At 35.6% G+C, this 23,675-nt stretch overlaps 19 protein-coding genes across 19 annotated transcripts; 9 read left to right on the top strand and 10 right to left on the bottom strand.

The window, feature by feature from the left end:
- Positions 1 to 10: 10 nt before the first annotated feature.
- Positions 11 to 829, top strand: VICG_00421 (uncharacterized protein; the record flags this gene model as incomplete). Its single annotated transcript, XM_007603812.1, has 1 exon — positions 11 to 829. One exon carries the CDS (start codon positions 11 to 13, stop codon positions 827 to 829), a length of 819 nt encoding a protein of 272 aa, XP_007603874.1.
- Positions 830 to 977: 148 nt separating this feature from the next.
- On the bottom strand, positions 978 to 2,249 carry VICG_00420 (uncharacterized protein; the record flags this gene model as incomplete). The annotated part of the gene is made up of 1 exon (XM_007603811.1): positions 978 to 2,249. The coding sequence occupies one exon, from the start codon at positions 2,247 to 2,249 to the stop codon at positions 978 to 980; it is 1,272 nt and encodes a 423-aa protein (XP_007603873.1).
- A 185-nt stretch (positions 2,250 to 2,434) lies between these two features.
- VICG_00419 (uncharacterized protein) lies at positions 2,435 to 3,106 on the top strand (the record flags this gene model as incomplete). The annotated part of the gene is made up of 1 exon (XM_007603810.1): positions 2,435 to 3,106. The coding sequence occupies one exon, from the start codon at positions 2,435 to 2,437 to the stop codon at positions 3,104 to 3,106; it is 672 nt and encodes a 223-aa protein (XP_007603872.1).
- A 323-nt stretch (positions 3,107 to 3,429) lies between these two features.
- On the top strand, positions 3,430 to 4,239 carry VICG_00418 (AUR protein kinase; the record flags this gene model as incomplete). Its single annotated transcript, XM_007603809.1, has 1 exon — positions 3,430 to 4,239. The coding sequence occupies one exon, from the start codon at positions 3,430 to 3,432 to the stop codon at positions 4,237 to 4,239; it is 810 nt and encodes a 269-aa protein (XP_007603871.1).
- A 217-nt stretch (positions 4,240 to 4,456) lies between these two features.
- Positions 4,457 to 5,197, top strand: VICG_00417 (uncharacterized protein; the record flags this gene model as incomplete). Its single annotated transcript, XM_007603808.1, has 1 exon — positions 4,457 to 5,197. One exon carries the CDS (start codon positions 4,457 to 4,459, stop codon positions 5,195 to 5,197), a length of 741 nt encoding a protein of 246 aa, XP_007603870.1.
- Positions 5,198 to 5,340: 143 nt separating this feature from the next.
- On the top strand, positions 5,341 to 6,051 carry VICG_00416 (uncharacterized protein; the record flags this gene model as incomplete). Its single annotated transcript, XM_007603807.1, has 1 exon — positions 5,341 to 6,051. One exon carries the CDS (start codon positions 5,341 to 5,343, stop codon positions 6,049 to 6,051), a length of 711 nt encoding a protein of 236 aa, XP_007603869.1.
- A 623-nt stretch (positions 6,052 to 6,674) lies between these two features.
- On the top strand, positions 6,675 to 7,199 carry VICG_00415 (uncharacterized protein; the record flags this gene model as incomplete). The annotated part of the gene is made up of 1 exon (XM_007603806.1): positions 6,675 to 7,199. One exon carries the CDS (start codon positions 6,675 to 6,677, stop codon positions 7,197 to 7,199), a length of 525 nt encoding a protein of 174 aa, XP_007603868.1.
- Positions 7,200 to 7,657: 458 nt separating this feature from the next.
- VICG_00414 (uncharacterized protein) lies at positions 7,658 to 8,062 on the bottom strand (the record flags this gene model as incomplete). Its single annotated transcript, XM_007603805.1, has 1 exon — positions 7,658 to 8,062. One exon carries the CDS (start codon positions 8,060 to 8,062, stop codon positions 7,658 to 7,660), a length of 405 nt encoding a protein of 134 aa, XP_007603867.1.
- Positions 8,063 to 8,147: 85 nt separating this feature from the next.
- VICG_00413 (uncharacterized protein) lies at positions 8,148 to 8,486 on the top strand (the record flags this gene model as incomplete). The annotated part of the gene is made up of 1 exon (XM_007603804.1): positions 8,148 to 8,486. One exon carries the CDS (start codon positions 8,148 to 8,150, stop codon positions 8,484 to 8,486), a length of 339 nt encoding a protein of 112 aa, XP_007603866.1.
- A 426-nt stretch (positions 8,487 to 8,912) lies between these two features.
- VICG_00412 (uncharacterized protein) lies at positions 8,913 to 9,929 on the bottom strand (the record flags this gene model as incomplete). Its single annotated transcript, XM_007603803.1, has 1 exon — positions 8,913 to 9,929. The coding sequence occupies one exon, from the start codon at positions 9,927 to 9,929 to the stop codon at positions 8,913 to 8,915; it is 1,017 nt and encodes a 338-aa protein (XP_007603865.1).
- Positions 9,930 to 11,474: 1,545 nt separating this feature from the next.
- VICG_00411 (uncharacterized protein) lies at positions 11,475 to 13,988 on the top strand (the record flags this gene model as incomplete). Its single annotated transcript, XM_007603802.1, has 1 exon — positions 11,475 to 13,988. One exon carries the CDS (start codon positions 11,475 to 11,477, stop codon positions 13,986 to 13,988), a length of 2,514 nt encoding a protein of 837 aa, XP_007603864.1.
- Positions 13,989 to 14,179: 191 nt separating this feature from the next.
- On the bottom strand, positions 14,180 to 14,860 carry VICG_00410 (uncharacterized protein; the record flags this gene model as incomplete). The annotated part of the gene is made up of 1 exon (XM_007603801.1): positions 14,180 to 14,860. One exon carries the CDS (start codon positions 14,858 to 14,860, stop codon positions 14,180 to 14,182), a length of 681 nt encoding a protein of 226 aa, XP_007603863.1.
- Positions 14,861 to 15,089: 229 nt separating this feature from the next.
- On the bottom strand, positions 15,090 to 15,782 carry VICG_00409 (uncharacterized protein; the record flags this gene model as incomplete). Its single annotated transcript, XM_007603800.1, has 1 exon — positions 15,090 to 15,782. One exon carries the CDS (start codon positions 15,780 to 15,782, stop codon positions 15,090 to 15,092), a length of 693 nt encoding a protein of 230 aa, XP_007603862.1.
- Positions 15,783 to 16,881: 1,099 nt separating this feature from the next.
- On the bottom strand, positions 16,882 to 17,367 carry VICG_00408 (uncharacterized protein; the record flags this gene model as incomplete). Its single annotated transcript, XM_007603799.1, has 1 exon — positions 16,882 to 17,367. One exon carries the CDS (start codon positions 17,365 to 17,367, stop codon positions 16,882 to 16,884), a length of 486 nt encoding a protein of 161 aa, XP_007603861.1.
- Positions 17,368 to 17,498: 131 nt separating this feature from the next.
- VICG_00407 (uncharacterized protein) lies at positions 17,499 to 19,112 on the bottom strand (the record flags this gene model as incomplete). Its single annotated transcript, XM_007603798.1, has 1 exon — positions 17,499 to 19,112. The coding sequence occupies one exon, from the start codon at positions 19,110 to 19,112 to the stop codon at positions 17,499 to 17,501; it is 1,614 nt and encodes a 537-aa protein (XP_007603860.1).
- A 314-nt stretch (positions 19,113 to 19,426) lies between these two features.
- On the top strand, positions 19,427 to 20,590 carry VICG_00406 (26S proteasome subunit P45 family protein; the record flags this gene model as incomplete). Its single annotated transcript, XM_007603797.1, has 1 exon — positions 19,427 to 20,590. One exon carries the CDS (start codon positions 19,427 to 19,429, stop codon positions 20,588 to 20,590), a length of 1,164 nt encoding a protein of 387 aa, XP_007603859.1.
- Positions 20,591 to 21,140: 550 nt separating this feature from the next.
- On the bottom strand, positions 21,141 to 21,806 carry VICG_00405 (uncharacterized protein; the record flags this gene model as incomplete). The annotated part of the gene is made up of 1 exon (XM_007603796.1): positions 21,141 to 21,806. One exon carries the CDS (start codon positions 21,804 to 21,806, stop codon positions 21,141 to 21,143), a length of 666 nt encoding a protein of 221 aa, XP_007603858.1.
- A 219-nt stretch (positions 21,807 to 22,025) lies between these two features.
- VICG_00404 (uncharacterized protein) lies at positions 22,026 to 22,469 on the bottom strand (the record flags this gene model as incomplete). The annotated part of the gene is made up of 1 exon (XM_007603795.1): positions 22,026 to 22,469. One exon carries the CDS (start codon positions 22,467 to 22,469, stop codon positions 22,026 to 22,028), a length of 444 nt encoding a protein of 147 aa, XP_007603857.1.
- A 382-nt stretch (positions 22,470 to 22,851) lies between these two features.
- On the bottom strand, positions 22,852 to 23,598 carry VICG_00403 (uncharacterized protein; the record flags this gene model as incomplete). Its single annotated transcript, XM_007603794.1, has 1 exon — positions 22,852 to 23,598. One exon carries the CDS (start codon positions 23,596 to 23,598, stop codon positions 22,852 to 22,854), a length of 747 nt encoding a protein of 248 aa, XP_007603856.1.
- Between the last annotated feature and the right edge of the window lie 77 nt (positions 23,599 to 23,675).

The raw sequence follows: 23,675 nt of genomic DNA, 5'->3' as shown, positions 1-23,675 counted from the left end.
TTTTTGTCAGATGGTTAATCTAAAACGTGTTTTGAAGGAATATAACTGTAAACTAGATCTAAAAACGATTACAAACCATGGAAAGAAAACGAAGATTGATGAAAGAAAAGAACAGATAGTCTCGTCATTACCTATTTCTGATGCAATAGTTTGGCCTAGGGATTTCCTACCTTACACAAAATACCTGGAAAATCAAACAGAAAGCAATTTAGATAGAATAGAGCGGTGGAGGAATGCACCATTAAAATTAAAAAACAAAAAGTTTGTACAAGCATTAACCCGAATAGACCTTGATCTTATTCGAGCGCTGTCTGCTGATGATTTAATAAGCTTTGATGGTCATTCGGCCTCCAAACCAATACTTCATATCCAAAACAAAAATAAGGCACTAATAGCAATGTTTTCGCTGGAGTTTGAAACAAAAAGACTCTTCAAACTTCTTAAGTATGCACTTATCTACAAAAACTATAACCTTATTCATCTCCTTGTCAGGTCCTTACAAACCAAGAAGCTGTCACAGAGGAGGCTTGAGAGGATTCTGTATTACAAGAAAGTACTGGAAAACGAGGAGGGTGGAATATTTCCACTTGCATGGATGCTTAAAGACTGTGAAGATAGCAATCTGAACATAGACAGCGAGATGGCGTCCCTCAGATTCTGTAAGATTATTGAAAAGTTAAAAGAAATGAAAAATATAGAGACAGACTTTGAGGTAAGCGAGAAGAACAAACAAACATTGTATTCAAAGCTGTGGGATATAGCTAGAAAAAACGATATTGATCTTAACATATCAGAAAAGCGGCATGAATATCTTTATTTAATACTCTAGCGAGCATTCATATCAATGCTGTATATAGGATAAAGAAGCCTGCATGTGAAAATGTCATTTCACCATCAACACAGCGAGGATAGATTCAAGTGCAAAATTATTAAAATAGATTGACTAAAAAATTGGAAAAGAAATGGCCAAGGCCTATTTATTCTTGTGTTTTTTGCTTAAGTGCAATATATTTTTGATCTTTTATTTGATATATGAAAATAATGAACAAATCAGGGTGATGCTTTACAAAATTACTTAATTTATCAACGTCGGATTCTTCATGGAAAAACAACCCCTCTGACTTGTAAGTGTCCTCTAACTTTTTAATGTTCTTAGGATTTACCCCCAATTCTAATACTGCCCCGCTTGGATCAAAAAAGTTCCTAAGCTGAGATATTTTGAAAGCCAATAGCTTTAAACAGCATAGAGCATCCTCCGTTGGGCAATGGCTCTTATTCTGAATCTGATCCCCCAAATATATTTTGCTGAGCTGTGACAGCTTAATTTTGTAGCCGTCGCTGTTCAAAAATAGATATGATGTATCTATGACCTTATCTGTGTAAAAACATAAAGCTTCGAGATCATTTTCTAGGCCATGTCCAAGCAGATAAGTGTTAGTTCCAATGATTGAAAGTAGATCCTCATTCAGTTTTTCCAATGCTATTCCTCCACTTGTATTGTCTTCATTTAATCCAGAATACTGCTCCAAATAATTAGTAACCTTGGCTTTAGGTCTTATAAATTTGTCATATATTATTCTACCGGTATGATCAAGCATAGAAACTCTTCCAACTTGAGTCTCATTCTCGCATTGCATCATTTCACAGTCTATGGCAATTAGAAAATAGGGGCTTGGGATCTTAGGTTTTGAATATGAGTCAAAAATAGAACTGTCAAAATTGGCTTGGCTTTTTATGAACTTTGAATATGAAAACATATGAAGGATGTTGTGTTTCTCTATTAATATAAGGTTTTCAGGTGTTATTACGGAAAGTGTTGAGTCTTTGACATCCACGGACTTTAAAATATTTTTAAACAGATCCTTGGGGGATATCCCTTCATTTAAATGGACTCTTAAATATCCTTGATTCTTTAAGAAAACTTCAAAAGAGCTTAACTGGTTAGGATCAACGCCACTTTCCTTATTTTCCCATCCAGACGTCGAGTAAATACTTGAGTCGTTTTTGATACTGTCTTTCCTTGGAAGTCGCAAGTCTTTTTTAACTAAAATAGTTCCTGTTGAAGAATCCCCTTGCTCAACTTTCAGACTTGAAATGTCCACATTTTGGCTAACATAAACAATAGCTACGCTTTTAGGCTTTGGATTGAGCTGGATGTAGCGGGGCCTCTTTTCATCAATAAAAATGTATTTCAGTACTTTTTGGATGTCGAGTATTTTCATGTACTTTGGTTTTGTAAGCTTAGTCATTTGGGGATTATAAATAATTGAAAATTAGATCAGCCTTTCCGTATTTTGTATGATAAGCATCATCCACTATTCATTCTTCACCAAACATTTTGTAAAATGCCCTTATGTAGTTTTTTACTTTGGCTTTTCCATTGATCGACTGATTGTTTTATTTTTTAGGCTTCAAAGGCTAGAAGCTCTCTACAATGGATATGCAACCCAAAAGAAGGACCAATTTAGAGCGAAGAATAGACATTCCTCTTGCTTTTCAGCTTGTTCTCCTTCTTAGAACCAGAAAGGAAGCCCTGTATCTCTGTACAAGATCTAGTCTGGCATTAAGGATTGCTATTTTATGTGAGCTTTCCGTAGAACATGTTCTAGAATTAAGAAATGGAGTTGTGAAGGTTATAAAGGCTCCTGAAAGGAATATTTCCAAAGATTTTGCACATAAAATATCAGAAATCAGCTTGAATCCTAGGGATCTACTTGAGTATCTGAATGGAGAAAGGGGGAGGTTGGCTGGTGTTGAGAATTTAAGAAAGAAAATCTACAGTGAGATGCAGTCGAAAGGGCTAATAAGAGTATCAAAAGGAGTGATATTCAATAAAATCCGTATTCAAAATGCCGATATATGGCAGAACATCTACGAAAAGATTATTTATGAGGTTCAGAATAGTCGTATAAGTAAAGAGAGCATTATATTGCTGACGTGCCTTAATTATGTTAATACGATGGAGAGTCTTCTTTTACAGTGCAATGAGTCCACGGCTAGTTTAATTGTACAGCAGATGAGTGAGATTAAAAAAAGAATACAGAATAAGCAGTATGCACCTGAAGACAGTTTGATGTATCAATTTTTGAGTTTCATGATAATTTGAATCCGGGGAATGTCTCCTTTGAAGAAACTGGTCATGCACATTTTAAAGCAAGACCAAAGCAAAAATAATCTGCTAGCAAATAGGTTTTCATTTTAATATTAATTCAACTGTTAAAAACTTTATACTTCCGTATGGTGCCAAGTTTATTGAGAAGGTAATAGACTATTTATTTAAATGATATAATGTACTAATAAATTATTGTCCTAGTGTGTTTAAATTAATATAAGCTTTTGAGCGGTTCTTTGGTCTTTGTCTTTTCTGAGTCGGCAGTTCATTTTGTCTGTTTTGTTTCATTCTGTCTATCCCTCCCCACATTAATTTTAATGGAACAAAAGTTTCTGACAATTGATGACTTCGAACTTGGAAAGCCTTTGGGAACAGGAAGATTTGGACAGGTCTGGCTTGCTAGACACAAAGAAAAGAAATACGTGGTAGCACTGAAAATGATCAGAATGTCAGATATAAAGAATGACTCAGATGTAAAGAACTTAAGAAGAGAGGTGGAGGTTAGTCTTTCCCTAGACCATCCTAACATACTAAAGATGTATGGATACTTTTATGACAGTCTTAGGCTCTACCTTATCCTAGAATTTGCTGGAAAGGGGGATGTTTGGAAGCAGCTCCGCAAATCCACTCATTTTTCAGAACCACAAGCATCTTCATACATCAAGCAGGTGTGTTCGGCCCTGCAGTACATGCACTTAAGGAACATAATACACAGAGATATAAAACCAGAGAATATTCTTATTGGATGTGATGACAATCTAAAGCTAGCTGATTTTGGATGGAGCGTGTGCAACAATGATAAGAAGAGGAACACTTTCTGCGGAACAGCAGAGTATCTTCCACCTGAGATGTGCAAGGAGGACATATACGACTTCAATGCTGATATTTGGTGTTTGGGAATACTTTGCTATGAGTTTTGTACCGGTACTACTCCTTTTTCAGGCAAAAATAATCTTAGAGCAACCAAGCAAAAAATACTGACAGGAGAGCTTGAATTTCCACCATATTTAAGCGACGAATGTATCGATTTTATTTCAAAATGCTGTCATAAAGATCCAAAGCAGAGAATTTCATTGGAAAAGGCTTTGAGCCACAGCTTTATTACAAAGTATACAAGCCTCACATAAATTAAGATCACTCAATACGTTACGGCGTGATACTAGTGCTGTCTATAAGCCTCTGTTGTATACTTAAAAATAAACTGTCTATTAACCGATCTTTTATTTTATGGGCATTGCCACTGTTTTTAAATTTGAGTATTACTCTTAAACAATCATTTTATTACATTAATAATAGAATAGTAAACAATTTCTTTTTTATTTGTTTTTAATTTTACCAAGAGGGATGGAAATGCTAAAAAGCATACTTTTCACTCTTTCTTCCTTTATCCTTTTCCTATGCGTATCGCTCTTTATCGAAATATCCTCTCTTCCCTCCTTGAAAGATACGTTGACATTGATCTTCAATATTCCATATTTTTGGTCCTTGTTTCTTATTCTTACCTTAATAATACCTTCCCCAATGCTAGTGGTTGTTTATATCCTATTTACCTTTAAAAAGTTCATATTCAACCATTCCAAAAACATATTCAATTCTTTTAATAGAGCCTTGTATATTCTTGCCATTTCCTATTGTGTTGTGTCAATACTCTCAATCCTCTCCTTTATAATAGATTTAGCATTCAAAATAGAGTATTATTTTATTGTGAGAATGTCAAATGCTATTCCAGACAACGGATATGTGCATATATTTGCACTAAACGTCATCATGGCTCTTCTTGGACAGTCCACCACATTTTCCATGGCCTTTTTAATAACCGAGATGATACTAACATACAAATTCAAGGTAGTATCAATGACCGTTAGGAATTTCATACTCAAAAACTACCGGGTGATCTTGGCAGTTGTCGGTGTTTCGCTTATTAATGTATCCGTTATGTGTAAAATTGAGGATGAATACAGCAAGAGATACTTAGCAAACCACTACCCAAAAAGTTTTGGTGTGGCAGATAGACTTGCAGAAGGTAGCTTGATAACGATAGTACTGATGTACTTGTATGCATTGCTAACTGTTCATGAAAACTAGACATCTTATGTAATAAATATGACAGATAGACAGTAATTTTATATTATAATATTTTGTGAGCTAATGCTAAGGTTTTTCAACTATTTATACTGAACTTGTCTTGATTTATTTATTAACTTATATTTCTGTTTATTTATCCATCCATGGAAAACTACGTGCCAAGAATCAAGTCGATCGACTATGTCCTGAAAACAATAAAGGAGACGTCAGTATACAAAAGGGGGTTGTCGTCAGTAGAGCTGAAAACAGACAGCGGGGGGAAATGCCCTAAAGAGCTATTCAGCAGCCTTTCTACTATTGAGAAAGGAATTTTAAGGAAGAAATGTATAGAATATTTGAGCCAGCATAAAAATGGATTTTTTATGCAAATGTTGTGCATTTCAAAAGAAGCCGGGACCCAGAAAAAAATGCATGAATCACTATTTGAATTGATTGTAGCTATCGAGAGTAAGTGCTTGGACAAACCAGGAATATTTAGAAGGGAGGGAGATAAGGAAGCCTACAAAACTCTTGTTGAAAAGATGACAAGCGGTCAAAAAGTAGACTTTTCAGAGTATGATGCGCTGATTCTAGGGTCAGCCCTTAAGTCGTATATTAGAGACTATTTAGATGGATTCTTTGATCCAGTTCATCTGGAGGCTATCGTTAGTAAGGTTATGGGCTATAAGAATAAAGATACATTAAAGCTCTGCAAATATTTAGTATTCTCGCTGAGTCCACAAAGACGTAGATGCCTCCTGGCCATCAGGAATCTATTCAATAAAATTGAAGAAAACAAAGAAATAACAAAGATGAGCTATGAAAGCCTGTGCAACATTTTTCTGTCTTACAATGACACCACAAAATATCTTTAAGAGTCCGGAGGTCGTCACAGTGCTTGCCATTCTATTTAAAATTATAATGAAGTGTGACATGGATGATATTTCTGAGTTTAAAGCGATGATTTCATACAAATAAGAATAAAGTGTACTATCATATACTTTTAATTGGGAATCCCTATTAACACATATAACAATCATTTCTAACACAAAGTTTTATAAACCAGCTCCGGCCGTCCTATCTTTTTCATCAAATTATGTTTTAATTTCCGTCAAAGCCATCAATCTTATTAAGCTATTTTAAATCGGTCTAATAATATTCAATGCAGTAGCCTATTTAATGTCATGTGGATTCGTTACGATGACTTGGTTTTGTACATTCTGATCAAAGTAATATTATCCCATTGATATATTTTGACTTCTGATCAATGAACTTGAATTTTAAAATCAAAAGCTACACAAACACCATATAAAATGCCAACGACTATGTGTTTTATGCATTCCTTATGATTGGATGTCTCTGGACTTCAAAATAACTATTTTTAACACTACTCCTTTTTGTTATCTTTCAATGCGTGCTGACTTACCTGCCATTTTCTGGAATTTTCTAGTATTTTCTAGAATAAAAAATAAATAAAACACACAGAACAATATCCCCCATGGTTAGGCGTGAAAATAGAAGTATAGAAAACACCAACACTCAAGGAAATGGTCAGAGTGACGCATTTGCTGAGTTCTTTGAGGCATTTATGGACGCACCTCCCACCTTCACATTCTACATTTCAATCGGCACTCCAACGGTAGATATCTCAGTAATTAGTCCCATGGAAATTCCAATATTCGTAAATAGGAGAAGTGCCCAGACTGAGACCAGTAGGAATACTGCTGCAGGTACACCATCACAATTCTTCAGTTATATACAGGAGCTCATAGACAGTATCCGACGAAGAGAAAGGATCAAAAAGGAGCTGATTAGAAACAAGCCATATGTATTTACAAAAGACATGGAAACAAAGGACTGCACAGTCTGCTTATCGGAATTTAAACACAAGCAACGTATTAGAAGATTGGATTGTGACCACGAGTTTCATAAAAAATGTATCGACAAGTGGTTATTGCAGGGCAACTCCTGCTGTCCTCTGTGCAGAAAGGAGCCTTTTTTGAAGAAGTATAAGGAAAAATAGAGATGTGCCAATGCCAACAGATGTGAATAAAGCTTTTAATCTTTAGTTAATGTTCGCTTGAAAGAGTGGTATTGTTTGGAATGGCTAAGGTGTAAATTTAGTTCTAAATTATTATCTAAAGCAGTGTCTAAGATTAGTAAAGTGGGGTGTTAATAGCACCTGGGTGTTTAGTAGGCTTATACACTAATGTTGCCGTTATATTTATTAAAGTGTGGCAAACTATTTTAATAAACAAGCCCCTTCGCTTTCAAGAATAATGTTGTATAGCAAACATAATGCATCTTAACCACCCTTTTCTCTCCAAAAATAAACAAATAACACTTTTTGTTCTGAATTTTTTTAGCCCTCATGAAAATTAAATTCCTTTCAAAAGAATACAGTATAAAATTGGACGATCTTAGTGCTGCAAACATTGGTGGTTAAAAGATAAGATCAAGGAGGTGGTCGCAGAGTGTTCCTCAAAACAGAACGATAAAATTTTGCTGTTTCACAACAAGGTAAAGCTCCCTGAGGATGCCACTATTTCGCTCTCGGATGAAAAATTCAAAATAAATGATGAGAGTACAATTTTTGTTGTAGTAGTTCCTGGACAGGCAGCTAAGCAGGAAGAGAAGAAATCTGAACAGCAGAGTAAGTCTGCAGTACCACCTCCTTCTTACCAGGCTCAGCAACAGTTTCAAAGTGCACCTCCCATGTTTCCATTCCCTCCGATGAGATCTCCTAACATGGATGGGGGGCAGGATACGAACTTCCAGGCTAAGTTTATTGAACAAATGCTGGAAAATCCAGACGGAATTATGCAAGCCATGGAACTTCAGTTTCCCAATATGAATGAAGAACAAAAGAATATGATACGCCAGCATATTGAGCTAATGAAAAATAACCCTAGAGCTGCTCAGTCAGGTACTTAACAATCCAATGGTAATGAATTCAATGAGAAACCCTTACATGGGAGGTGCACCACCCATGATGGGCAGTCCTATGATGTACAATAATCCCTATGCGCCGGGAATGTACTATCCCTGGATGGGTGGCATGTCACCTGGAATGCATCCTATGGACCAACCACCTTCTGAAGGACCATGTTCACATGGGTTCTACCCTCCCAAATATGTGCAAGGAACACCTGAGCCTCAGGACGCAAGAGATGTATGGACCAAGCAGCTTGCTGACCTGAATGAAATGGGGTTTGATGATGAGCAAGAAAATATTAAGGCCTTGAGAAGGGCCAAAGGAAATGTTTCCAAGGCAGTTGAGTACTTGGCTGAAAATAAGGATAAAAGGTGAAAATAAACCATTTGAAAGGTAGTTTATTTATCTATTTGCTTTTGAATATTTTTGTTGAGATACTGTGATTTTTAAATTAGGTCTCATTACAAGCACCCAAATGCTTTTGCATGCAATAAAGCTCAGGTGTTTAGTTCAAAGACTAATGGCATCTTTGGTTTTTTCTTTCAATTACACATTTCTGATTCTCTCCTTCTGGTGAGGATTTCTTTGAATAAATTCAGCTTGTGCGTATCGAAAATGGCATTAGTTCGTGTTATGACAGTTGATATTAATGTCCCTATTACAATTTTAATCTTCAGTTTTTGCATTCATTGGATTCAAAGCTTAGTACTAAGGACCAGGTAGAATAATGCCAATAATGTTAGATTATATAGACTTTGTTTAGACAATATTGACTTTGTGTGTTAAATATAGATTGGTCTTTCAATAATACATGAATGATGGACATGTCTCTGATGTGTTGATTCTGCTGATTTCTTCAACTGCATTCCAAATATCATCGCTACTAATGTTAATCTCATACTTAAGACAGTTTAAAACCAGCCCTTCAAGATAGTTGATTTTTTTTACATCCATATCCTCGTTTATAAAATTAATATTTGAGACATGGCTGTCGTACTGTGACTTTGAGGCTGTGATGCAGCAAGCTAAATAGATCTGAGGAATATCAACGGACAATTCAAGTGGAGTGCTGTTTGTCAGTCTTAAGATTAGGATGTAGCCAAGAAGAAGTGTCTTTGGGAGAAAAGAGATCATGGATTTAAGCTTGCTAATCCATATGGCAGTGTGCCTACATCCAATCAGCTTGAAAATGAGAGCATTGAATATCATCTCGGTACAGACGAAGCTACTGAAGAAGTCTTCCAAACTATGATAGTAGCGGTGTCTCAATTTTAAGATGAATGTGTCGTCATAGCCAACACTCGGTGGGGTTTCCACAGAACACATAGCCCTGTCGGTATAATAACACGGCAGTTCATCATTTTTATTTGATAAATATGAGCCTTGAAAGGATTGAAAGTCGTGATTGAAAGCATGTGAATTTTGATTTTGAAAAAACTTCTCTGATTGAATCTCCTTATATGGCGTATGTGCATCCTTGGACAAAGCTGGATTTGGAGAGTAGAAATAACCGAATGGGCAGTGCTGGAACGAGGGTTTTCTAGTATCTGTGTTGAATTTACCAGCATAAGTGCCGCTACGGAGAGATAAGGCGATGGCAGTTTCACTATCCATTCTTATCTGATGGTAATATCCCTCTGTGCTAGCACAGTCAAGATCTTTTTTGTGCTGTGTTCGGTTTGGGGTTGTTTGATAACTGATATTCACCTTACTGTGTGAACTACCTTCTGTGCTGTAACGCCCCTGCGAGTTGTAGGTATATTGTACTGCAACAAGTCTTTCTGATAAATTTGTACATGCAAGTGCTCCGTTATGCATTAGTTGGGTTGGTGAGATTTACAATTTTTTACACCTCATCAAAATTTTTAAAATTTTGATTACCTCAAATTTTATTTTTAAAATTATGTTTATTTAGCAGATAGCATGTGCAGACGAACAGTTCTATTTTCTCCAGCATTTTCTTTCTGGCATTATCTTCAGCTTGGTCTGTCTTTATTTACTTTATAAGCAGTCACCATTTCAGATCAAATTAAAAATACAAGATAATAATTGAAAAACAAAATTTTAAATTTATAGACAATGGCACTTCGAGGATACATGCACAAAAGCTCTGTGCGCTATTTTAATAAGTGAATTGATTCGCTTCGTTTGTTCTTAGACCGTTTATTTACTGTTTCTTTGCTTTTGTTTACCAAACAAAAACAAAAGTTATGTATTGTAAAAATTTTCAAGAAAGTTGAAAATTAGGAAATAAACAGAAGATCAGAAAATATTAAACAACCATGGCTGATTTTAGTGTAGAAATTATAGATTAGCATTGGCTGTGCTGATATAGGTGGGAACAAAAACAAAAGAAAGTACAGTAAAATGTAATGTTTAAATATGACCCTAATTGGGCCTTGCAAAGGAAACTTTCATAATAGCATCGATTAGAGGTCCGAACTGAAGGCGATTTAATTCTTTTGTAATTAGCCTTATCATCTGTCATGTGAAATCAAATTAATCAAACTTAAACATGGATAATTTTTACATTTGCTGGATCTGCCATGTCCTGTGATTTTCATTATGTTTTATTGTTGTAATGCTTTGCACTGATCTTTTCAGCAAATAAAAGACAATTAAATGAAACAGGAAAGATCTGAAAATTTTCAGGATACTGTCAAATAACGAATAGTGTTTGTGATAAACAAAGCAATTAAAAAATGCTGCGTGATGATACAGACATCCAAAAAAGCATAGTTTAATACAGCTAAAATCACATTTGTCTGTAAATCAGGTACGCACATTTTTTGAACAAATACTACTTTATTTTAGTGAAAACTTGCATGCCTGTGAGTATCTTGACAGTGAAAGTGATATTTAAATGATAGAAATTGATAATCACTATTTTTATTGAGAGATATTTGACACGAGTATCTTTACTGATCTATAATTAATCAGTAAACTAAAAGTTTCCCTTCTAATCTAAACTACTTACCAAACAAAATTAAAAGAACAAGCTGGATGGAAAATACAAACTGTAACATCAAATGAAAAATGTGATGCTGCACTTTTCACCTACCAACAAATACTATGAAGGGGGTTAACATCAAGCGCAGTAATATATTGATTGATGCTGATTTGCTTGGGGGATTTATTCTCTTTTAACATAAATTGGCATTCGGGCTACATTAATATTAAGATATTAATAATATAAAATCAACTATACCGATAAACTTCATGTACAACGCAATAATACTTGAGTATGAAACGTGTTTAAGGTAATAGCTTGGCCGTTTTATTGTGCCAAATTTCATTTTCTAGAATTTTCTAGAACATTCTAGAACACATTCTAATTTATTTACCGAAGTCGCGGTTGCATCCATGGCAAAAAAATATACAGAGAGAGCGCGAGAGGCACTTGAACGCGCAATAGAAATTGCCCAATCAAACATGAATACTGTTGTGGAACCAGAACATCTTCTACTGGCTATACTGGAAGATAAGTCAATCATGAACAGGGTTATATCATCTGAAGAAATTATTCAAATCAAAACCAAGTTAAATTCAAAAATCGCTGGATTTGGTCGTATAACTACTTCTTCTCAACCTCAGATGTCTTATCCCCTTGGATCTGTGCTTAGGAAGGCTGAAACTTCTGCTATAGATTTTGTATCTGTTCCATTACTTGCTCTTAATCTTCTTGGCTTGTCTAGAATTGCTGAGTTATTCAAGGATCCTAACCGGATTATAACAGCGATCACACAAGAAATGTCGGATAACAAGTTTAATTCTCTGAATAGCGATGATCCAGAAGATAAAATGAGCAAATTTGCAGTTGAGATTGTTGAGCTTGCAAGACAGAACAAACTTGATCCGGTTGTGGGTAGAGATGACGAGATTAGACAGATTATTGAAGTCTTATCCAAAAAGACTAAAAGTAATGCGATTATGGTGGGTAAGCCTGGTGTAGGTAAGACGGCTATAATCAATGGTATTGCTCAGCTAATAGCAAAGGGCGAATGTAAAGTATTAGAAGGGTTTAAAATATATAATGTGGACGTAGGAGCAATGGTAGCTGGTGCTTCTCATAGAGGAGATTTTGAAGAAAGGCTAAAAGGACTAGTGAAAGAAGCAGAGTCGAGTAGGAAGGTTATTCTTTTTATAGATGAAATACATATTGTATTAGGTGCTGGAAAAGCGGAGGGATCGCTGGATGCTGCCAATATTCTGAAACCTAGGCTTGCAGATGGTTCTTTGAAGGTTATTGGCGCTACCACCTATGACGAATACAGAATGTATGTATCTAAAGATCCTGCATTTGAGAGAAGGTTTGTTAAGATAAATGTTAAAGAGCCATCGATTGAGGACACTATCACTATATTAAGAGGATTAAGAGAACGATTAGAAGCGCATCATGGTGTGAAGATATCAGACAAGGCACTTGTATATGCTGCATCAATTGGTAAAAAGTATATTCCAAATAGACGACTTCCAGACCTTGCTATTGATCTGATTGATACAGCATGCTCTTCAGCAATTATCAACTTGAACAGTGAGCCTATTGAAATTCAGCAGTTAAGGAATAAAATATGGAGTCTTGAGCTTGAAAAGACTAGTATTGAGGTTGACCTGAAGAGGGATCCAACAGTGATTGATAGCCTCAAGACAGTAGAAAAGAGAATTGAAGATGTCAAAGCCGAACTTAATCCGATAGAAGACGCATACAACCAAGAGAAGAGTTATCTAGTAGAAGCTAAGAATATTAGAAAAAAGCTAGAAGAAGCCAAGAACGAAATCGAAAAGGCTAAAAGAGAAAATAATAGGTATAAGGTCTATGACCTACAGACTAATGTGATTCCAACCTACGAGAGACAACTAGAGCAATTGGCAAATGTTGAAGTAATCATGCCACAGCATGTAGCCGAGGTTTTATCAAGATTGAGTGGGATTCCAATGTCTCGCCTGACAACTAAGGAAAGTGAAAAGTTAATTAATATGTCTGATAAGATCAAGAAAAGAATATTTGGACAGAACGAGGCTATTGACATGGTTGTTAATAGCATTCTAGCATCTAAGGTTGGATTAAGCAGAGATAATAAGCCGCTTGCATCTTTTCTCTTCCTAGGCCCGACAGGTGTGGGCAAGACGGAACTTTCAAAGACGATCTGTGAAGAACTGAATGATACCTGTGAAAACATGGTTGTTTTGGATATGTCTGACTATGTTAGTGAAATGAGCATTAATAAGTTGATAGGCGCACCTGCTGGCTATGTTGGATGTGAAGAGGGCGGTACTCTGACAGAGCCAATTAAAGAGATGCCGTATAATGTTGTTCTTCTTGATGAAGTTGATCTTGCTCACCAAAGTAATTTAAACGTGCTCTATCAGCTGTTGGATGAAGGACGTGTTACCGATGGCAGAGGTGTGAAGGTCAGCTTTAGAAATACAGTGATTGTCATGACATCTAACCTTGGACAACAGTACATTTCTTCCAACCACATTGACAAAAAGAAGATTGAGGAGTTAATAATTGCTCGTTTTGGACAGCCATTGATCAATCGTATTGATAATATCGTGATTTTTAACCACTTATCTGAAGATGCAATGTGTGAGATATTCAAAAAGGACATTGAAGAGCTCAACAAGAAACTGCATGACAAGAACATGAAATTCAAGGTATCTGAGGCTGTAATGGGCCATGCTGTTATGACATGTACAAACTCCAATTTTGGAGCCAGGATCATAAAAAGATATATCAAGGACAATTTTATAAATGCTATTACAAGGATTATTCTGTCGAGGAAGAATGACAGTCCTATTGAGGTTTCATGTTTCTTAAATGAAGAAGGTGTTGATGGAATCGAGCATGGAAACTATACGTATGTGATTAGCTAATAAATTGACTCTTTATCTTTCTTTAATGTAATGTTCTTAAAAACTGGATTTTAATGTTAATTGCAATTTATTTTTATCAGGCAAGAATTAATTAAAAACAGTTGCTGTGGATGCTTGCTATTTATTAAAAACATCGTTGGTTCTGATCAGAGTCCTCAGTATTATACTCAATAATGATCTAATTGCCAACACTATATCATCAATCGAAACAAGGTATCAAGAACATTGAAATTTAACAATGAAAGAGCCAACACAAAGTCCATCGATATGTAATGTGAGACAGGATATGATGTCCCGACATCAAGCTCTGCGACTCTTCTATGGACAAATACCCAGTTGATCAAATAAAACAGTTGAATCCCAAAGACCCCACAAATAAACGTCCAATTTTTCAATACAAATCTCTTTAAATTTCTGTGATGTGAGAACCTGAAAATTGTATGAATAGTAATAGCTAATATAATATTAAAGAACAAGATGATTATTTGTGCGTACAGCACCAGAACCAGGTTAATAAAGAACATGTTTGAAGAGGCGTTCTGTGGAAATGCACTGGCAAATCTCAAAAAAGTATATAAAACGATATCATTAATATAGAGACGGTGGCAGACCAGAAACTCTACAACAAAGCAGTTCAGAACTTCGTTAAAGTATATTGCAATGCATATATTAAAGAATCTGCCTATATTTACTGGTTCTATGATGTGATGTTTCAAGTACCAAAGAACAATAAAAAGAAAGAAGAGTGCAGGAGTAAAAACAAAAGAGAAAAATAGCCAAGAATAAAAGCCAAGCAGATTCATGTCGGTGCTGTAAAGATATTTAAAGGATTGGAAAGGAGTGGGCAGGCAAAGAATTTCGTCTTTTAGCATTAGTGGGAAGAGAAACAAAAAGAAAAGTTTCAAGTAAATTGGATGTACTTGCATAGAAGCAGGGGTAGAGGAATAGCAAATTGAAAGGCAGCCTTTCGTGTCATACTCCTAAATGACTGTTGATCAGATGGGGTTTTGTTGCTATGCAGTTTATCCTTCAACCAGCATCTCCTCATTTTAAATAAAAATAACAGTACAACGTTAAAACTTTTAATACTTTTACACTTTATTATAGTCTGCAATCTTTACGGATGGGTGTTCGTGGTTTTACTTTCTTCCTCCACAGAAACCTTAGCACATCAACAGCTATCTTCTCAAGTGCGTTTCTCTTTTCTTCCTCCATAACCATCTTTTGAAAATCTCTCTGAATATTGTACTTTGTATAGAATTCGGAGTCGTTTTTTATATTTTCTTGGACAAATTTATCGTCTTTTAGCTCGGGAAAAAGATTCAGGGCTTCATTCAGCTGTTGGAAAAATGGAATGTCCATCAGCGAGTATGTCGCAAAGATGGGTCTATAATACGATATCACATGATATGTCGTGTCCTCAAGCCGTATTGATATGGTTTTCTTATGAAGTGTTGTCCTATCAACAATATCCTCTTTACGTACAAGATTAACATTATACGGAGACTCGCCTACCCTTCTTTTCTTAATAGAGTTCTTACTCAGGTGCCTGGGCACCTCCTGGTACACTAGAAATTCTCCGCATATTTTCGATGGTGACCATATTCTTCCGTCTGTCCACCTTTTCATCCCATTTGCATTTTCGATAAAACAGAAAATATCTCCGCTTTCAATACGGCATCGCTCCTCCGGCTTAAGCCTTTCCATCATTGTTGGAAAACATCCCAACCTTATTGCATGAACCATCAGCACTGCTTCCTCATAATTGTTAATATATCCGGTAATATTTCTCATTTTTAGGGTTTGAAGGCTGATTAGTATTAAACTCGAAATATCAGAAAATAGAACAAAGTAGAATGTGATTTTGTTTCAAAATACATGTTTTAAAGTTTAAATAAATAAAAATGCTAAAAAATGCTATTCTGTTGAGTATTTTTACGATCAAATTTAGAATCATATTTGTTTTGATATACTGATAAACAAATAATATAGCAATATGACATTAAAAAAGCAGTAAATATAATAAATAAAAATGTCGACTCATATCAATGTTTTACAAAAATGAATATTAGATATATGAAAACTTAATATGTGATATGGCTGATCTACGTTTAAAAATGAGCCAATTCTGATTTTTTGTGTCAAAGAAGTGATGTGATAGACAGAATGAAATTTGCATTTTCTAAAGCATATCAATTTAAGCTAAATTTTTACTTTTAAGCTCTTTTGAACGTTTAAAAATTAAAATAGAGTGAAAGCCCTAAGCAAAAGAAATACACGTGTGCTATGGGCCTGGCATATTATCAGAACTGTAGTTCGCGGACTTCAATTTCCGTCCTAATTTATCAAGGATGAGCAGATGGCGATGCTGGTCTTCCATCTATGGTTTGATACAGCTTTGCTTAAGTTCACAGCTTAACTTGAAGTTTATTCCGTACTGTCATACTTTAAAAATTTTAAAATGAAGAATGACAAGAATCGCACGGACCATTGAGGCGCCTTGCTTTGGCGATTTGTGCGCTGTTTACACACAGATAGGGAGCAAACAATGCTTACTCATGGAGCTGTGAGTTTGTTTTCCAGACAAGTTGATCAAACTAAAGAAACGGGAATTTAATTTTTGATATTTTCGTGTTGGAATTCCAAATATTGATCGCTTGATCACTTGAAACAGGAAAATATTAAATCTCAATGGCTGTACAGACTAGACAAAAAATATGCACTATTTTCAATAAAATACACACCCATAAAACTTGGCTTTGGCTTGCCATTTAGCTTTGTTGTACATGTTCTATTTTAATTATTCACTATTAATAGTGTTTTCGTGCCAGAAAATGAAATAGATTTGGAAAAATAATTGATGGAAAATTAAAAATAGATTGGCATACTTGCTTTATTCCCCAAAGAAATACTCATAAACCTTTTTAAATAGCCCCTTCTTCTTTACATAAATGTCCCCGTCGTCCACAGCTCCGTAGCTTTTTCTATATGCACCAACAATCTCCCCGTTTATCATTTTGTGGTTGAGCTTAAGAAGCGCGTCAAGAGAGGCTATATCATCGGTCCACACGTTAATGTAATTTTTTCCTTCCTCTTTCCTGAAAATCTTCGTTGTTTTTTCTACTTGCTCCAGGATATTCTGCCTGTTCTGTTGGGAAAACCCGAAGATTGTGACATGCTTCTTCATCGGAGTGTGCTGTGTTTGGATAGGAATGTCGTACAGTGTGTTCTGTGGTATAACTGGCTCTTGATTCTCAACAGTCACAAATTCTTGGTTTTTATCGAAAAGACTTGGATGGTATTTCTCTTGCTTATTCATTGCGACCCAAGGCGTGTTTTGGACGTGCAAAAAAGACGGCGTAACCAGAAGATCAGCCATCCCGTTTTAATCGTACAAAGTAGAGTAGACTCACAGATGTTATATCATTACGATGGCCTTAAGCAAGTAACGATTAAGTGTGTTGGTTTATTGGCTAGCAAATTTAATCAAATTAACTTTCAAGTATGCTATTAGTTTGGTATCAATCCTGTTAAATAATACAAAATATTATTCTCATCTGCTCTGAATGCCTCAATGACTAGATGATGCAACTTCCCCACAAGTTCAGATTCGTCAGCCTTAAATTTTAATAAGGGATTATCATCGTGCTTATCGCTAAAAAAATTTTCATAGACAAACACTTCTAGCTGTTCGTCCAACACAATCGCAAATGATCCCTGTTTTTTGTTCTCACCATTCTCGACATAGTCAACGACACATTCAAGATCAACGATCCTTGTTATAACACTGTTCACAATGAACTTCTTCGATTCGTTCAGGACAATGCTTTGCTTGATAAGATCAGAAAGGGCTACAAAAACCGGCTTCATAAATAGATTTATAGATATTTCTCTGCTTTTGTCATCCTCCTTTCTGACCAATTCTTTATGAAAATAGTCAGTTATATCTGTTAAACTATTAAAGCTATCTGGTAAAAATCCAATAGCACCGAAAATTTCAGATGCTGAATTTTCGTCCAATTTAGTCTTTTTTGGTACATCGCTATCAGATATACCCTCTTTTTTTAATATTTGTTTGGGCTTGATTTCAAATTGTGTATAAATTGTACTAACATAAAATTCGAACCCAGCCCTTTCCATTTTTCTAAGCTCCGCTATCACTATGTGAATTCCTACATTGATTTTATAAAACTCAGTATCGGAGTTATAGAACAGAACAACCTTCTTTCCGCTAACATGCATCAAAACATACTCCATCAATGTATCATTACAGTTGTATCTCATCAGTACACTGAGATACTCAATTTTACCTTCAACTGTTTCGAAAATAGACCTGCTGATGCTTTTTTTATTAAATTTGATTTTAACTAATTCCTTGGCAGTTATTTCCTCAACATCAAAGTATACTGACTCTGTAAAGGTGTTGATGTCAATCTTATCAAATGCCGACCACTTCTTTTTTTTCCTGTATTCCTTTACCATTATTATATCTCCTACCTTGAGACTGCTGTACTGCTTCAGACTTTCAATCCAAAAAACTATCTTAACCATAACATCGCCAGAAGACACAATCGCAAAGAAAAATGGATTGAAGGATGTTGGATATGTACTAATTCGTGTTTTTTGGATAATTTTAGCAATAAACATGCCAGAAAGAGGTAGCTTGATGTTTGAGGCATGCAGCTCTCCAACTTTATATTTTCCAGTAAATATTCCATCGTCATTCCTTTCTGCTTGTGCTTCCATTTCCTCAACGGCAAGAAGGTTGTAGGGTAGAATGTCACACAGATATGGCAAAAAGTGTACATTTGGGTTGATGAAGGGCTTGATTTCATGCTTAATATCAGAATAGAAAAAGCTTGTCTCAGATTCTTCTTCACTTTCTAAAATATTTCCTGAATTGCCAGATAATGTGCTGTCATCCAAGACATCAAATATTACCCCATCAGCTGTTATCTCTTTTATCTGTATTTTATCTCCAATGTATATCATTCCTTTTGAGACTCTCTCTGATATACTTTTATCTATTTTGTAGTACTCTTTGGAATGCCCCATCAGTGAAACAATAAACGAAGGTTGCGTCTCATTTGTCCTGAATATGTTTAAAACTATATATGTTTGCATTTTGGGGTTCATCTTCTTCTGAAAAGTTAGTTAGTTTTCAGCTCAAAGTTTTGAAGAATTCAAAAATTTAAAGGATTGCCAGAAGAGCATATGGCAATTCCATTTGTAAATAGGGCTCTGTATTTGTGCTACGTAGATTTCCAATATAGCTGTTTCCTAAAATGTGCATACCTTTTAAAAAATTAAAACTAAAGTTATCTTGCTGAACTGCACAGCTGAACATCCAAGAATGTAAGCACGATATATTTTGTCAGTCAACATTAGCTTTTAAATAGACAACATATTGATTTTTAATTTCTTTACTTCTAGCCCTAATGGGTGAAAACCAAGTCTACGAAGAATACTATAAAGCAATTGTGAACCATGAAGCAGTTATTGAAACACTAAAGAACGAAAGGGTCATTCTTAAGCAGACAACAAAGCAGTTTGAGAAGAGCGAGAATGACATGAAAGCACTTCAGACAGTAGGACAGAACATAGGAGAGATTTTAAAAAAGATAGATGATGAAAAATTCATAGTTAAGACCTCGCATGGCCCAAGATATGTTGTAGGATGTGCCAAGCATATAGATCGGTCGTTGCTCAAACTTGGGACAAGAGTTTCTCTCGATGTAACAACACTTACAATAACACTTATTCTTCCAAGAGAGGTGGATCCAATGATTCAGAGCATGGCTGAAGAAAGGCCTAAGGATGTGGATTTCAACTCTATTGGAGGTCTAAATGAACAAATCAGAGAAATACGGGAAGTTATTGAACTTCCTATTAAAAATCCTGAGATTTTCAAACGAGTTGGAATTAAGCCCCCCAAAGGCGTATTACTTTATGGACCACCAGGAACCGGAAAGACACTCATTGCACGGGCAGTAGCTTCTACTATGGATGTTACCTTTTTGCGAGTGGTGTGTTCTGCACTCATTGAGAAGTATATTGGAGAATCTTCAAGAATGATAAGAGAAATGTTTGCTTATGCTAAGAGTAAGGCGCCCTGTATAATATTTATGGATGAGGTGGATGCGATTGGAGGAAAGAGATCGGACGAGTCTAATTCCAGTGATAGAGAAGTCCAAAGAACACTGATGGAGTTATTAAATCAGATGGACGGTTTTGCAGATCTTGACGATGTAAAAATAATAATGGCAACTAATAGACCTGATATTCTCGATCCAGCACTTTTAAGGCCAGGCCGACTTGATCGAAAAATTGAAATACCCCTACCCAATGAGAAAGGTAGAAAGGAAATTCTGAGCATTCATTCTCAAAGCATGCAAAAGGGAGATGAGATTGATTTTGACAATCTGGTGAAATTGACTGTTGGGTTCAACGGTGCAGATCTAAGAAACGTATGCACTGAGGCAGGCATGATAGCACTGAGAGAAGAGAGAGACTATGTGATGCATGAGGATTTTGTAAAGAGTGCACGAAAGCTGAGTGAGGCTAAAAAACTGGAAAGCAGGCTTGACTATAAGAAAAATTAGAAGATTAAAATTTTCAAAATGTTATACGATCTAAATTTAAGCGGGTTTTGTGCCCACAAACATGCATATGTATTGTATTCACTAGCATTGGCGATGGGCCCAGTGTTATTTTAATTATGTTTGACTGAATATTTCTCAGACCCTCTTAAATGAAAGCTAAAATAAAAGTTGACAAAGTCCATCTAAAATACGGATGGAGATGGAAAATAGATGAAGAAACGTGTTTGATATGCCAGCAAGAATTTAATAGTATTTGTCACAAGTGTGTTCATCCAATTCAATGTGTTCCTTGTGTGGGTGCCTGCTCACATGTATTCCACCTGCATTGTGTTGAGGAATGGCTGCAGAACAACAAAAACTGCCCAATGTGCAGATGCCCCTGGGAATTCAGCAAAGTATTGAAATTTGATAGCAATTCCGGAATGTAAGCACCATGTCAAATAAATTAATATTAATACAAGATAGCACTAAGGAATCACATAAACACAATCGCTATTTATTTAGCCACTATGTTAGCATTTTTTGCTAAACAAGGCTTTTGAGTCAACATTCAAAAATAATCTTTGTATCTGATTAGCATAAAGTCAAGAAGGTAAATCGTATAGTCAAGAACAATTCCCTCAACTTCTTTGTCTTTAATATAGGTATTGACGTTCTTCTGGATAAAGTATATTAGCCTTAAAAGATGCACTGGTCCACAATACTCGGTCGGCTCGCCTTTGAGAGAACTGATTTGATCTTTCTCGATTGAATACATAAGAAATTTTTTGAAGAAGCTGTTGAAACACATTGCAAATCCCTTTTGTACTTCAGTAGCCTCGTCAAGATCACAAATATTTGCGGAATTCATCACAAAATCCTTAAACTGTTTCAAAATGCTAGAAACGGAATTTTTATGAGGTAGATCGTATTTATTCTCAATAGACCACTCTTTGTCTACAACAAGGATATTTTTGAGTGCAGGCGGTATGTAAATCTGTCCTGGGATTTCTAGATACGCTGTTGTTTTCATCTTTCTCTTGACTTCTTGGCTAACATTGCTTAACACGTCTGTCGCGGGGACTCTAAAATCGGTAAAGGTAGTAAAACAAAAGACTTGATAGACTTCTATGCCTCCTTCAACTGAAATATTTTTAATTCTACCCTCATAGCAGTCTGGGCCCTGCTTAAAGACAATGTAGTTGTTCACTGAGAACTTTTCTTTCTTGTTTTCCATTGTTTGGGACGGACAAAAACCCCTTGCAAGTTTTGCAGTTGGCGAGAAAATGCTTTATGAAATTAGCCGGAGAGATGAGTAAAAGAATAGACAATGGAAAATCTATTCGTAGAATAACACTGGTGTGAAAGTTCGAAAGCACATCCTTTAATTAAACTTGCAAAGCATCAGAAAACAAATTTATTAATAGAGAATGGCACTGCCCACCACAGCTGTGCTCTACTCATCAAAATTTTCACATCTTCGAGTCGTTTTTCTTTTTCCCCTTCCTGGTTTTATAATGTTCTTTGTGTTGCTATACTCCTCTCTGTCTATAATCGTTAATTTTTTAATTTGCTCTGATGTAAGTTTAATTTCCGACTCTTCATTGTCAACCGGAAAGTCCTCACTTTGGTCAACCATGCCCAGCTTTCCATCTACAAAACTATATATCTTTCCTGGAACAAAGCTACTTTGCTCGGTAGTATCCTCTTCTTCTATATCTGTTGTTGCTTCCTTGGAGCTTTCCTTTATCAACGAATCGCTGGATGGATCTGAAATTTCAACTTCAAAGCCATCCAGCGATACCTCATCTTCAAAGCATCCATCGTCACACTGCATTATCTCTTCAAGGAGAGACTCAAAGTCTTTGAATGCTTTGTTCTTTTGGTCATATTTTACCATTTGGGCGAAAACTTTTTCAAGAAGAAAACTGCTAGAAGATGGTTTTAATAACTGCTATTACCTTCTTGCTACAGCAGAAGAGATGTTTATAATACAATTTCAAGTCTATTTTATCTATCTAAAGGTTAATTTACCCACATCTTTAATGTTAAAAATCTAGCCGTCACACTATGTTTGGTCGAAAACTGTTTGTGCACTCAGTTATCACAAGTTGCAAAGCTATTTCCAAGAACGGTTTTAATTTCTTTGTTATCGAATGACCAAAAGCTAAAAAATAATCGAGTAGGGAAGTTATCGTTAGTATCTTTAAACAGCATATGTGTAGACTAAGTAGGATATCACCAAAACTACTACAAACTCTCACTTTTATTGCATTTTTCTGTCAAATAAGTTTTTGTAGCTGTTCGTTGAGACCAGAAACAATACTGGAAATTTCCATACACTGGTTTATTTCGTGCTCAGCCATTCTTTCTTTCAGATTTTCAAAAACAGTAAGTGCAATCTTCCCCTTTTCAATTTCGTCCTTATCCTCATCGGCGACTCCAAGTTCTTGGTTAATTCTGTTAAGTTTGTTCGCATAGAGACACTCGAGTCTAAAAAACTCAACACAAAGCTTTGAATCCGAATTTACACTCGCGCCTTTTATGAACAGTCCCCTTGCACCTTCAATATCATCTATTTCCCAAAGCTTTTGAGCACAATATACCCATAGATCAGTATTTGTGAGATTTTTCAAGCATTTCGCTGCAAAAGTGCTTTTCATTTCTTCAAAAGCCTTTCTTCTAATGCAATATTCAGAAAAATCTTTCAAAAGAATTGGCTCACTGTAATAATGAAGAGCTCTTTCATATATTTTTATGATATTTGCTTGTAGGAGCATGTCAGTATCTTCTAATCCCGTTCCAAGGGCTGCTATTTTCTTATTTCTAATCTTTTCAAGATTTTTTTCTGAATCAATATACGTCAGAAAGTCCAGTAGTTTTTTGCTGGATCTTTGAAGTTTGTTTTCAAACCTTCTTCTATTCTCAACTATCTTTTGGATTTGTTTTTGACTAAAAATGCGTCGTTTCTTATAGCTTTCAAGTTCTGGCGCCATCCATTCCAGTACTTTTTGTACTCTGTCAATCATTAGGGCTGGGTCCAAAAATACTACTACTCTATAAGAGCAGGCTGCAAATGACAACCAGAATGATCACCTGTTCAGAT

The sequence above is a fragment of the Vittaforma corneae genome, assembly GCF_000231115.1.
Source record: "Vittaforma corneae ATCC 50505 unplaced genomic scaffold supercont1.2, whole genome shotgun sequence".
In the NCBI taxonomy this organism is placed as follows: Eukaryota; Fungi; Microsporidia; family Nosematidae; genus Vittaforma; species Vittaforma corneae.
Note: the sequence above shows the minus strand (reverse complement) of the source record. Positions and strands in the feature narration are given on the sequence as shown.